The sequence below is a fragment of the Aptenodytes patagonicus genome, chromosome 4 (assembly GCF_965638725.1).
Source record: "Aptenodytes patagonicus chromosome 4, bAptPat1.pri.cur, whole genome shotgun sequence".
In the NCBI taxonomy this organism is placed as follows: Eukaryota; Metazoa; Chordata; class Aves; order Sphenisciformes; family Spheniscidae; genus Aptenodytes; species Aptenodytes patagonicus.
Window position 1 is genome coordinate 7,674,746 of NC_134952.1, and position 14,436 is coordinate 7,689,181.

General features: G+C 43.8%; 1 protein-coding gene across 1 annotated transcript in view; it reads left to right on the forward strand.

Moving 5' to 3' along the window:
• UVSSA (UV stimulated scaffold protein A) overlaps positions 1–13,543 on the forward strand; it is a 64,659-nt gene extending 51,116 nt beyond the window's left edge. Inside the window, exons 12-13 of the mRNA XM_076335771.1 lie at positions 1,529–1,712; positions 10,255–13,543. Of these exons, the coding sequence (XP_076191886.1) occupies positions 1,529–1,712; positions 10,255–10,348 (278 nt within the window). The 3' untranslated portion in view covers positions 10,349–13,543. The remainder of the gene's footprint in view (positions 1–1,528; positions 1,713–10,254) is intronic.
• The last annotated feature ends 893 nt before the right edge of the window (positions 13,544–14,436 follow it).

Genomic DNA, 14,436 nt, shown 5'->3' on the forward strand with positions numbered 1-14,436 from the left:
TCTGTATTCCTTCACTTCAAAAAAAAAAAAAAGAAAAAAGTCTGTGAGGTTTTATGATCTATCAAGTATATGTGTTCTATTTTCTCCCCCTATACTTCTGCTCAGTTCTTGCACAGCTTCATTTTCCTCGTGCTTTTGGTGTGTTGGATTTTAATCAGTCCTTGCTTTCATGTATCATAGTAAGTTAGATCTAACCTTTCCTTGGAAAATTGCTCTGGTATTCCTGAACACCATGTTCTTAAGTAGGGACATTGCCTCTGACCTTCCTGAAATGTTACTGCCAATATTTGTCACACTCAGTGGCCATCCTGGTATATAAGTGAAATTGTATAGTCATTTAGGACTGTTTATTTTTCTATTTCTACATCGATGTTACATAAGGGTAGTAGACATTGGGTGTTGCAATTTCTGCAGGCAAGAAAGGCTGACTGACATATGGGAAACTATATGACAAATGACTGGCAATTACTGGTTGTTAAAATACAGAATTCTGACATTTATGCTGAGGTTGGACCATGTTACTCTTTGAAGTGGTGCTTGCTACATTTTTTCCCAAATCATATGCTCAAAATCTTTATAATGCAATGCCATTTTTCTAAATTTCCACTTGAAGATATCCATCCTCTAGCCACATTTTTACTTCCTACTTCGTACTATGTTACCTTGTTCCGATATGCAAGACTCTATACTAAAGGTGAAAGACCGCTGCTTCCTCAAAGAGTTCACAGTCAAAATTGTTCATGCTTTTTCCCATGGTGGCGTCTATGATCAGAATCCATTTACAGTGTATGGTTGGATTCTGAAGCATTAAGGTTTTGATAAAACTGTAAAACAGGTTTTTGATGAGATAAATTAACTCCTGTGTGATTGTCAAGAGAAGAAACTTGATTTAGATAATTAAACTGAGGAAGTGTGGGATACTTAAAAAGTAATGTCTTTTTCAGATGCAAAATTGGGCTCATGGCAACAGGATCATGTTGTCTTATTCAAGAATGCTATTTAGGTGTCAGATACCAGTTCATGTTTTGAAGCAAATGTGATTCTTTGATGCAGAAAAGTTACAAAGTTGTCACCCCCACTCTGCTCAAAAGTTGACAAATTCCATTTTTTTTAGGTTTATTTTTAAGCTTACTCAGAATTTATTTCTGGAAAGAAGTTCCTCGGCTACATTGTTGGCATTTTGTTCAATTTCTAAATAATAATCACTGTGTTTGTGTCACCTCTCCTACATGGAATAGTTTCCTTGGAATTTTGCTACTGTGCTACTGCGAAAACTTGACTTAAATCTTCCTACAGAACAGTTTTATCTACAACAGCTAATAATAGATACTAATCCCAGACTGGCAGGGCTTTTTCATCAAGATCTGTCATTTTGGCTATCTGCTTTAGCCTCCCCTTTCTTTGTATATGCAACTTACAGCATAGTGACTCTGCCCTCGCCTAGCGGTGACAAGAACCTGTACCTTAGGAGACTGCAAATCCTACCTGGGTTTGGAGTTTCAAAGTGCGTGCTTTTTCTTTTAAACAGAGTGGCGAGATCCAGAATTCATGAGAGAAGTTGAAGCAGCTACGGGAATGGATCTTGGTTCCTCTAAAAATAATGGAAAAGGAGGGAAAAAGAAAGGGAAGAAGAAAAAATATCCAAATCTGACAGACCTGAAGCAGCAGGCTAATACTTCTCGTTCCCGGCTTGAGAAGAAAGTCTTCAATAAGTAAGATGCTTACGTTCTCTAAAGCCTGTTAAATTGCTGTTTCCCTTTGTTTCAACAGTACTTTCTGTTTCGGCATTAATGTGCACTTACTAAAGAACTTTCTTTGCTAACTGCAGAGCAGGAATGCCTTCCATATCTCTGGAGGGTAAAGAGTAGCAGGTACTGATGACCAAGGTTATTTCTTTGAGAATGATTTTCAGCTAATTTACAAAACTTCCCTATGAAAGATTTTTTTTCATCCTTCTCAATTTTTTTTTTTTTTAATCCTTTAATTGCTGTAGTGGCTTCTCTGGATGATCATTTATTAATCAGATGGATGCTACTTTATGTGTGCAAATAGTACTGGATCTGGAAAGAAGATGATGTGTTCTGAGTGACACAACTTACAGCATCAGGCACACTGTATTAGTGTAGATGGAGTGAAAATGAAGTTTTTCCTTTTGAAAGCCTAAGATGGGCTGCCCTGAGCAGAACTTCAATTAATAAAAGGATCTGTCAAAAACCCTTGGCTTTTGGCATGTAGCAGTGTCTTGGCGGTTGTCCTCAAGCCTCTGATGTATGCTCAGAGACCTTCCCAAACTTTTGACTGCTGCCTGGGCTTCCTGTGTATTTTCTCTCGCTCTTGGGTACACTAAATTGCTAGCTGGGCCTGATGCAGTGCCTTCCAGTCCAGTACGTACACACAGTGATCCCTGCCTGTGTATTACTCAGTGGCACGCTGCCATTGCATTTTTCTCCCCCTTTACCGAGAATGCATTCAATTGGTTAAGAAAAATATTTGGATCCTTGTGTTACGGTCCTTGTTCACTTAACCCCTGCTGTCTTTTGTAAATATCAAGGACTGGAACCTGCTGCAGCTCTCTTTTCAGTGTAAGAGTTTGGAGATGATTATTCCCTGTGCCAAAGACATGCGGACACAGTATTCTTCCCACGATGGTGCCGTTTCTATACATCTCCCTTTCCTCTCAGCACATGTGCAAACAGTAGCTCTTGGCCTACATTTAGCTGGAGAGGAAACTGTTAGGATGGCATTGGCATTTAGACATTTCAAAGAAAACTGTGTCCATGACTTATGTAGACGTACGTGAGTTAACTTTACAGCAGGCACGCTAGCTCAGATGGAAGTGGGAGCCTACCAACCCACCAAGCTCAATGGGTTTTAGAACGTATAGTAGCTTCATGTGTCCACTCTGTTATGCCGTTTCTGATATCTAGTCTTGGTTAGATGTGGCTGCAACATGAATTTGCCTAAGCATGCTCTGGTCTTTATTAAATGGGAAGCAGCTGCAGCTATTTAAAGAGTTTCGCATGTCAAAAATGAAGCAAAGGAAAGTGAAAAGTCTGAAGTTGTCAAATCAAAAAAACAAAATTATTATTATGAAATCATCAATGCTGGGTTATTCCCTAAACATACTGGATGAGTTGAACAGCATCCGAGGCACAATATTTGTTTAAACTCTATTTTCCCTTTTCTGATGTAATGGTTATAATAACAAAGCCAAATCCACATTGCATTTAATTACAGAAATAGCACGTTTTCTGTGAAATTCTCATGTTACCTGATCTTAGGTAGAAGTCAGAGACATGTAGTTCTAATGATCAGAATTTCGTATCAGCTTTAACAAGATAAATTTTAAAAGCTGGTTTTGGTTTACTATGGTTTGTGCTAATGACTTCGAGTGTGTGTTAGTGCCAGGCATAGGGAATCGAATCTGTCATGTTTTAATAGGTTTCATGCTTTTCAGCACTAAACAAGATGATAACCTTGGCTCCTTATAACAACCCCAAATTACTTGAAATGTATAGGTGATAAACCCAGGCTCTAGTCTGCCAATAAAGTTAAGTGAAATTGCACACAGATCATCAAAGTGGGATCTCATTTCATTTACAGTATCGCACAATCCAGTGGTGCTAATGTAAAACCTACATGACATGAAAGTGTCAAGGCCACTCTGCGCTGCTAAAGGCTCACTTTTCTCCTATCAATTAAGCAATATTTGAAGTGCAAAACCATGACCACATTTTCCTTACTCTGGTAACTTTATTGGCAGAATTTTGTTAAAAGTACACCTCTTCCAAGGTGTTTTTTCAGAATGTTGGTTTTCATTACAGTTGCTGCTGAGAAAATCTTTAATCCCACCATTTAGAAGCGTTATTAAGAAGTATCCTCTGTTTTCAGATGTTTCAAAATGGCCTTTGAAATGAAGCCATTACAGAGAGCAGTTGGCTATAAGAGAAGTCAACTTGCCTCTGAGATAACCACAGGAGCAGAGCTGGAATAGTGTGTAGGGGCCTGATCCTGGAAAAGGCTGGTGCACATTACCAGGTGGATGTCTTGTTTTCATTTTACTGCACAGCCTGCAGCATCCTCAGAAGTGATAAAGGCAGACTGTGACAACACAGAGTCTAACAGCACTAGACTTGAAACCATCTACTTTGTGTGATGGAACTTGCCGACTGCATTTCTGATGTAGAAATCAAAGGAGACATCAATCAGTGCCGTGTTCTTAAATAGGACATAGTCCCTCAAACCAAGCCCTTAGCTGATACACCTCCTACGTTGGCAGAGTGTCCAGGTCTTTACAGAGATGTGTTAGGAGATAACTTCCTTCTTCGTAAACAGAGGCAGGGTAACATCCGAACACACCTGCAAATATCAGCCTCAGATTTCTGAGCTTTTGTGCTAGAGGCACACAAAAAACCAATAAAAATTGAAACTCTAGAATCCAGCAAAGAACCAAATTCCCTAGGCAAGATGCACTCAGCTGTGCACAACAGCTACCATAAGTTTCTGTGGGGGCAGATGTATGCAACAGAGCATTCTCTTGACTTCTCCTACTGCCTTTCTTCTGCTTTCTTACCCCTCTGGAATCATGAACCCATTCCTCTGCCTTATCAGTTAAAGGATATATAGCCCTGCTCTCTCTATGCCTTTTATGAGAATCTCCTGCTCCTATTCATGCTGTCTAGGCATCATTTTCCTCACCCTCAAAATCTCAGCTGCGTGATCTTCACTCAAAAGTTTGTGGAGGGAAGAAAAATGCAAGTGTCTTCACTCACCCAGTTCAAAAGCATGGCAGTCACTCCCAAAAGAGGAGAAATCTCTGGGCACTATCTTTACTGGGAGGAAACAGTGGCAGCAAATAAAAAGCAGCATCAGGGGGGCAAACCCTCATCAGATTTAGGAGCACCAGAAAGCTTAAGAGCTCCAAAGTTCATTCCTTTATTTTCTTTTTGAATCTGAAGAACACTCCAGAGCCTTCTTTAAGCACAGCAGGCACTGCAGAGGGCACGGATGCTTGCCCGTCATGAGGTAGCAGAGATCCCATTCCAATTTATCATAGAATGGTTTAGTTTGGAAAAGACCTTTAAGATCATCAAGTCCAACCGTTAACCTAGCACTGCTAAGTTCACCACTAAACCATGTCCCCAAGCACCACATCTACACGTCTTTTAAATACCTCCAGGGATGGTGACTCAACCACTTCCCTGGGCAGCCTGTTCCAATGCTTGACAGCCCTTTCGGTGAAGAAATTTTTCCTAATATCCAATCTAAACCTCCCCTGCCGCAACTTGAGGCCATTTCCTCTTGTCCTATCGCTTGTTACTTGGGAGAAGAGACCAACACCCACCTCGCTACAACCTCCTTTCAGGTAGCTGTAGAGAGTGAGAAGGTCTCCCCTGAGCCTCCTTTTCTCCAGGCTGAACAACCCCAGTTCCCTCAGCCACTCCTCATAAGACTTGTTCTCCAGACCCTTCACCAGCCTCGTTGCCCTTCTCTGGACACGCTCCAGCACCTCAACGTCCTTCTTGTAGTGCGGGGCCCAAAACTGAACACAGTATTTGAGGTGCGGCCTCACCAGTGCCGAGTACAGGGGCACGATCACTTCCCTGGTCCTGCTGGCCACACTCTTTCTGATCCAGGCCAGGATGCCCTTGGCCTTCTTGGCCCCCTGGGCACACTGCTGGCTCATGTTCAGCTGGCTGTCGACCAGCACCCCCAGGTCCTTTTCCGCCAGGCAGCTTTCCAGCCACTCTTCCCCAAGCCTGTAGCGCTGCATGGGGTTGTTGTGGCCAAAGTGCAGGACCCGGCACTTGGCCTTGTTGAACCTCATACAGTTGGCCTGGGCCCATGGATCCAGCCTGTCCAGGTCCCTCTGCAGAGCCTTCCTACCCTCGAGCAGGTCAACGCTCCCGCCCAACTTGGTGTCGTCTGCAAACTGACTGAGGGTGCACTCGATCCCCTCATCCAGATCATTGATAAAGATATTGAACAGAACTGGCCCCAACACTGAGCCCTGAGGAACACCACTTGTGACCGGCCGCCAACTGGATGTAACTCCATTCACCACAACTCTTTGGGCCCGGCCATCCAGCCAGTTTTTTACCCAGCAAAGAGTGCACCCATCCAAGCCATGAGCAGCCAGTTTCTCCAGGAGAATGCTGTGGGAAATGATGTCAAAGGCTTTACTAAAGTCTAGGTAGACAACATCCACAGCCTGTCCCTCATCCACTAAGCGGGTCACCTTGTCATAGAAGGAGATCAGGTTAGTCAAGCAGGACCTGGGCCTGATCACCTGGTTGTCCTGCACGTGCCACATGATGGCACTCAAGATGATCTGCTCTGTAACCTTCCCCGGCACCGAGGTCAGACTGACAGGCATGTAGTTCCCTAGATCCTCCTTCCGGCCCTTCTTGTAGATGGATGTCAGCAAATATGACTTCCCGTCGACTGGGACCTCCCCAGTTAGCCAGGACTGCTGATAAAGGATTGAAAGTGGCTTGGTGAGCACTTCCGCCAGCTCCCTCAGTACCCTTGGGTGGATCCCATCTGGCCCCATAGACCTGTGTGTGTCTAAGTGGTGTAGCAGGTCACTAACCATTTCCTCTTGGATTATGGGGGGCTTCATGCTGCTCCCTGTCCCTGTCTTCCAGCTCAGGGGGCTGGGTACCCACAGAACAACTGGTCTGACTATTTAAGACTGAGGCAAAGAAGGCATTAAGTACCTCAGCCTTTTCCTCATTCTTTGTCACTATGTTTCCCCCCACATCCAATAAAGAATGAAGATTCTACTTGGCCCTCTTTTTGTTGCTAATGTATTTATAGAAACATTTTTAATTGTCTTTTAAGGCAGTAGCCAGATTAAGGTCTAGTTGGGCTTTGGCCCTTCTAATTTTCTCCCTGCATGACCTCATGACATCCTTGTAGTCCTCCTGAGTTGCCTGCCCCTTCTTCCAAAGGTCATAAACTCTCTTTTTTTTTCCTGAGTTCCAGCCAAAGCTCTCTGTTCAGCCAGGCTGGTCTTCTTCCCTGCTGGCTCATCTTTTGGCACATGGGGACGGCCTGCTCCTGCACCTTTAAGATTTCCTTCTTGAAGAATGTCCAGCCTTCCCGGACCCCTTTGCCCTTCAGGACCATCTCCCAAGGGACTCTCTCAACCAGGCTCCTCAACAGGTCAAAGTCCGCCCTCTGCAAGTCCAGGGCAGCAGTTCTGCTAACCCCTCTCCTCACTTCTCCGAGAATCAAAAACTCTAGATATTTTGTGATCGCTATGCCCAAGACGGCCTCCAACCGTCACATCACCCATAAGTCCTTCTCTGTTTGCAAACAGCAGGTCCAGCGGGGCGCCTTCCCTAGCTGGCTCACTCACCAGCTCTGCCAGGAAGTTACTTCCACACACTCCAGGAACCTCCTACACTGTTTCCTCTCTGCTGTATTGTATTTCCAGCAGACATCTGGTAAGTTGAAGTCCCCCACGAGAACAAGGGCTAGTGATTGTGAGACTTCTCCCAGCTGCTTATAGAATATTTCGTCTGCCTCTTCATCCTGGTTGGGTGGTCTGTAACAGACTCCCACCATGATATCTGCCTTGTTGGCCTTCCCCCTGATTCTTACCCATAAACACTCAACCCTATCGTCACCGTCATCAAGCTCTAGACAGTCAAAATACTCCCTAACATACAGAGCTACCCCACCGCCTCTCCTTCCTTGCCTGTCCCTTCTCAAGAGTTTATAGCCATCCATTGCAGCACTCCAGTTGTGCGAGTCATCCCACCATGTTTCCGTGATGGCAACTATATCATAGTTTTCCAGCTGCACAATGGCTTCCAGCTCCTCCTGTTTGTTGCCCATGCTGCGTGCATTGGTGTAGATGCACTTCAGTTGGGCTACTGATCCCACCACCTTTCTGGGGGGAAGAAGCCCTAACTCCAGCATGACCATTGTCAGGCGCTTCCATGGTTTCTAACACATTCATAACCTTTGTGTCTTTGCTGCCGCATGGATCTCCTTCCCCTGCCTCCACTGAGATGGCAGACCGAAGGACCTCACTGGCACACCGTCCCTCAAACATTGGCGTGCCGCCCCCAGGCTTATCTCTAGCGAGCCTGGTTTTAGCTCTTTACCCCTTCAAATCTAGTTTAAATCTCTTTCAATGAGCCCTGCTAACTCCTGTGCAAAGATCCTTTTCCCGCTTTCAGACAGGTGTACCCCATCTGTCGCCAGCAGGCCTGGTGTCGTGTAGACCGACCCACGATCAAAACCCCCAAAATTCTGCCGGTAACACCAGGCTCGGAGCCAGGTATTGATCTGCTGACGCTTCCCGTTTCTTCCCTCATCGTTCCCTGCAACTGGAAGGATAGAGGAGAACACTGCTTGTGCTCCTGATCCCTTAACCAGTCGTCCCAAGGCCCTGAAGTCTCTCTTGATTGCCCTTGGACTTCTTGTTGCAACTTCATCGCTGCCTACCTGAAAAATCAATGATGGATAATAATCTGAGGACTGTACCAGGGTAGGAAGTTTTCTGTTCACATCTTTAACCTGGGCCCCAGGGAGGGAGCAGACTTCCCTAAGAAGTGGGTCCGGTCTGCATATTGGGCCTTCTGTTCCCTTCAAAAGGGAGTCTCCTATGACAGTCACCCATCTTCTTTTCTTTATGGAAGCAGTTCTGACACAGGGCATAGGCCGACTTAACCTTGGCGACACCTCCAAGCTAGATGAACCATCGTCCTCGTTATTGTTCAGTTCTACTTGCGGAGCCTCATACCTATTAGGCAAGGGCACCTGGGAAGGTGGGGGAGTCACAGAGGAGACGCGCCTGCTGTGCTGGACGGGAACTTGTCGCCATTGCTCCCTATCCCTTAAGTTGCTGTGTTCAGCCAGGGGGAGAAAGGATAGGGAATCCTCCGTATCATGCGTCCTGTCTGCCTGCTGGGCCTGTCCCGCGGAAGGTAGGGTGCGATTAGAGTAGTCTCTCTCTCTCTATCGCTCTCCTTGATACTCCTCAGCCTATTCACCTCCTCCCAGAGCTCTGTCACTAAGCGGAGGAGTTCCTCTCCCTGGTTGCACCTCCTGCGGGTGTGCTCACTGCTGCCGCCCGCTACTGGCGTGAGAGCAGGGCACAGCCCGCAGCCTGACTCCTGGCTGGCAGCGTGTTTCCACCGGAGCTCTGTCTGGGAAGCTGCATCGGTCGTGGTGGGTGCAGAGCTTAGAGGGGCCATGGCTTTCTGCCCAGTGGATACCATTGCTCCCTGGTCGAGCTGGCAGAGCTTCAGCACCCTTCCATGCAAACTGCCGTGCCACGCCCTGGTCGCCAGCGCTCCCTAAGGGCTTCTTTTATACGTGTGGGGGGCTTGGCCGCCGTTGCTCCTGGCCCACCCAGGTCCCGTCAGCTGCTGTTGCATGAGCTGCGGGCTCCTGGCGGCATTATCGGCTCCCCCTGAGGTTCCCCCGGTTTGGGAAACCCCCTGTGCACCACGCTAGAGCGCTCCACTGCCAGTCCTACCGGCACTGGAGCTGCTTGCCTCGGTGACTGAGAATAAGAATATAAGAATAAGATATTGGACATACTGTCCTGACTATGCTAAACTCTAAGCACTGAGCTGTTCTGCAGCAGTAATTTATTCCTCTGCATAGAGATATGTGTCAATCTCTGGTGTCTTCCTAAACTAGAGTTGTGCTCGTGGATTAAAATAAATAGTTGCTGCTCAGAAATGGGGATGCTGCTGAGGTGAGTAAAAGGGAGTTTTACTCTGCCCACAGCTGATGAAATGGGTTTTTAGGAACCTGTGAAAGTTGCTAAATGAGTTATAGTTACATGAATTGAACAGCAAGCCCTTCCCTTACAAAAACATTCTAGATTCTGCAGGTTAGATTTTGTAAGGGTTTCTGAGCGTGGATTTTTTTAGATCCTGTTAGATGCTTTTAGTTATTTTTTCCCCAAGAGCAGTTAGGTGCTTTTGAAAATCGAACTTGGTATGTGTGACTATCAGAAATAATGCTGGGAGGGTGGAATGCACAGCCATTAAACTGAAAGACTTTAATTTGTTTACTCCTGTTAATAAAATCATGGCTGATTTAAACTATTTGTATTGCTGCAGCTAATGTAGTTAACAAGACAAATTTGTTCAGCCTCATCAGTGCAGTGTTCAGAAGCCTGGTAGTGATTAATCATAGTTCATTTTTCCCCCCAACATTCATAAACATTCTCTGAGATTGTGTAGAATTAACATAACTGGGTTGGTTTGTTTGTTTCTCTTTCAGAGGTGCTATGAAACGCGTGGTGAAAGCAATGAACCGAGTGGACCAAAGAAAACATGAGAAGTTTGCCAACCAGTTTAACTATGCACTGAACTAAATTGTAATAAAATGGAGGGCAAAAATGATTAACAAGAGTGCAACCTTTATCACAGACCCTCATATTTACACTAAAATACTGTGCTGTATGCATTTTTACTGGGGTAATTTTAAAAATTTTTTTCAACTTCTAACTTATTTGGTAATGAATGTGAATTTTGACAAAGATGTGGTGGTATAGAATGGAATACATTTAACAAGTTGATATTTATTTGAAATGTACATGAAACAGAGCATGTTTTATGACTTGTACATACTGAGTAAAATGTTCAGGGTTTTGTTTTTTTTTTTCATTTCCTAAGGGACTCATGTAACTTATACCTTGTTTGTCAATATGTGTGTTGTAATTTGCCTCCACTTTCATGCGTTCAGAAAAAAAGATGCTGTAGAAGCAATTAGATATCTACCAGAGATGGCAATGCACAGTTGCTCAGCTTACCATTCTAGAAAGCGTACCACAGCAAGCAGCACACTGGCTCCTGCAGTACCTCTAAAGACCTCTTGTGTACATACTAAAAAAAAAAAAAAAAAACAAATCAATTGATGTCTTCTGATAATGAATGGAATGGAGTTTGATTTCTGCAGGTCCAGGAGCTAATTCAAACTCAGTAGCTGTGGCACCAGTGGAGAAGCTGAAAAGATGGTCAGCTTGGTCAGCTTCTTGTCTAGTCAAGATGTCTCCCAGTATCTTTCAGAACTACATCTGGAAAGCATGTTGTGAAAGGTTGTAGAGACACTCAGTATGTGCTGCAGTTTAAAAGATACCAAAAAAGGTATCTCTTTTATCACAGTACAAAGTGAAAGTATGAGGTTTTTAAAAATCATTGAAGTAGCGTACTGTACTAGTGAACTGCATGGCTTGAATCAGTTAAAATTTTATTAGTCTCAAGCCTGAGAGTGCGTCTAAGGATCCAGATATAGACACAAGCATCTGGACTCTTCTGACTCCAGAGGCAGTTAACACACATACTGAGATCAAGCAGCTGGATCCAATGTGGTTTGCTGTTATGGGCTGGGTACTTAACCAGGTCCCCCAAACCTGCTTTGCCAGCTCTAGTCATGTTCTTAAGCAGAGTAAGCCAAACATTGACCAGTTGTGCTCTTACAGGGTTTCATACAGCTTTATGAGTGAAGGAAATCCAGGGTATCAAGGAGGATGGAGTGTTTGAAAACTCAAAGTGAGCTGCAGAAGTCTTCAATAAAATACAGAATACAAATTAGAATGGATTCTCTGCAGCACTGGCTTAGTCACTCACCTGTTGGAGGTGTGTCCTCATGTATCAAGAGACTCTTTAAGAATTAAAAAAAAGGGAGAAAATGTGAAGTCCTCAGTGTAGCTTCTGACGGCCTCAGACAAAAGCTAATTTACAGCTCTGCCAGATACCTTTAGACTTGCACGACTACTGCTTAGAAAGCAATTAATGCTGAATCTTGATAGTTTATCTTGCAGAGCTCTGCAGTTTGGAAGACTTCTTCCTCTTCAACAGAGGTAGTTGGAAGATGTACTTCTAAACTACCAGAAATAAAATAATAAATAGCCAACTGAAAGCAAGAATTTCAAAAGATATCTACTGCACTGGAAAGCAAAGCCAGTTCTACTATCAGTCTAGCTAATTTGGCAGTGAAGGCTTCAGGTGAAAACATAGACAAGGACAAACCAAGTTCACTGCCAGGTCAGTTGAATCAACTGCTAAACTGATTTTATTTCTTAGCAAAGATAAAGACAAAAAAAATTGAAAACAAACAAAACCAGCAAAACCCCGCACATATGAATGTAATATAGATCATTGGATGCTGGGATCCGAGAACAGTCTAAATGAAACTGTTTGATCTTGGAGATTAATATTCAGAAGAGCCACAACGGTCATGGTGCCACTATTCCAGAGATTCTTGAGCTTGCACAGACTGAAGGTCTTAATTTATAAGACATGTTTTCTCCTCCCTGTAAAAAGAGGGAGGAACTTACATTGTGCAGTGGCACTTAACCCTTCTTTGCTGTGGACATGAGGTGTCAGCACTAGAAAGTTTCCAGCAAACAGTAGGTGGACTTCACCCCATAGAATTCCCATTTTGGGCTTTTAGTGAAATAGTTAAAAAAAAAAAAAAAAAAAAAAAAAAAAACAACAACAACAAAAAAAACCTAAAGACTGAGATTGGAGAGGGAAATGGTAGAAAGCTGTGAGAAAAAAAGCATGCTTAGCAAGTTATGCTCCATTATACTCAGTCACATCAGTTCTAGAATTACCAGCTGAAAGTTCCTATCTGGCCCTGAGCGTCTGATCCACCAGTTAAGCCCGATCCTGTGGTGTGATCTGTATGCTCTCCCCCTTTCTTTAGTGAAAACACAGGCACGCAAAAAGGTGTTTTTCTAGAGTGCCTCTTTCACGCAGAAAGAGAATTTGCAGGCTTAAGGTTTCCCAGCAAGTGACTTGGAAGTGGCTAACTCAGGCACAGGTGCATGGACTTTGGGCCAGGTTAGGGATGACCTTTTTTAAACTCTTCTATTTCCCCCCTCCCGCCCTGGTTTTGTTGCAAGAACTTTTCTTGTCAGGTGGGGAATCTATATACCCAGTTGGATATGAATTTTTTTTCTTCCTTTTTTTGCCTCGAAGGAAGAAAGACCATTGACTCTTCATGGGAGAATGTGCTAAACACACATCCTCTGTAGCACTGCCTTCATACTAGCCTGGCCTCTTACCAGCATGCATCTTCCCCTTATCCAGTGTTTGAGAAAATTGCCTCATTCAATCAAATTATTTCTCTACAAGGGCTTCTCAGCATATATACATGCAACAGGTCTTTAATTTTGCCACTTAAGCGTTCTCATTAGACCTGGTCAGACATAATTCAGAGGATTTGGGGAGCTTTCTCCTTTTCCTGGGTTTATATCTGTAGCTCTGCTGGAGGAAAATTTTTAAAAAGGCATCTATCTCCAAAGGTCCAGCATACCTTCATTAAATAGAAATCCTTTTCAGTTCAAAATAAATTAAGCTAATTTTTAGATACATCACACCTCTGTGCATCACTTTACTTACAGCAGCTTAGAAATTTGAGGTCTCTCAGCTCAGCAGCTCTTCAAACATCTTAGCTGCTAAACTGTCTGTGTGACATTTCTACTGGTACTTTTCTACTCCTGTCCTCAGGGCTTCTGGGGAAAAAAAAAAAGAATAAAAAAATACAAGTATCATTCACATAATCTCTGCTGTGTGGTTTTGTCTTTATAACTCACTCAAATGCCTTTGCAATTGTACTATACGTCTACTTATGGGGATACTGCATGTGATTTCCAGGTACCTAAACACCTTGGATGATTTGGCCCTTAGAGTGTTGTTAAGGTGAATAGTTGTAATACAGGCTGAATATTCTGTATCTCTAAAAGGACACGGTAACTCTGAGTTGAAGTGAGCTGTGCTGGTGCATTTAAGTCATCCTTTTATAACTAGTGCTGTTTCAGTGGTAAAACAAGAACTGAAAGCAAAGACTTCTGCATGATTATTCTTACCTAAGCACACGGTTGCATCTGGGAAGTAAAAGCCTGGAAGGAAGAGACTGTCACACGTATGCATTTAGTGCTGTTTAAGGTTGGAATGAAGGGTCTGGCCCTCTAATATAAAGCACTTAGTGACATAAATGAGCTTGGTATGGAGTTTGTGAGCCGGGCTTCTGAATAAAAACAATCCTACAGCACATCCCCTCTGAAGTTACTGAGGCAGGATGATGGGTCCATACTCATCTGTTGCATGATACCTTGCGATTTCGTTTTCTCTAAACTTACTCGAGGCTCGGCTTGAGCAATCCAGGTCTGGCTGAAGATTTCTGTTAGAAAACTGTGACCCTTAAAAGCTCTTAGAAATGATGTTTAAAAGATTTATTTGGGGTTTTTTTTGGAAGCAAGACAAAGGGGATTTGTAAGCGGTTCTGCAGGGACAATGCATCATGCCACGTAAAACAGTTTGCAGGTTGAGGAGGGCATCAGTGAGTTCCATGTGGACATTATTGAAAAAAACATCTTTCATGCAAAACAAAAAATAAACTTGTTCCACTTAAAGTGGCTGCGGAAATGGACGATAAGGCTGTTCCTCATTATAA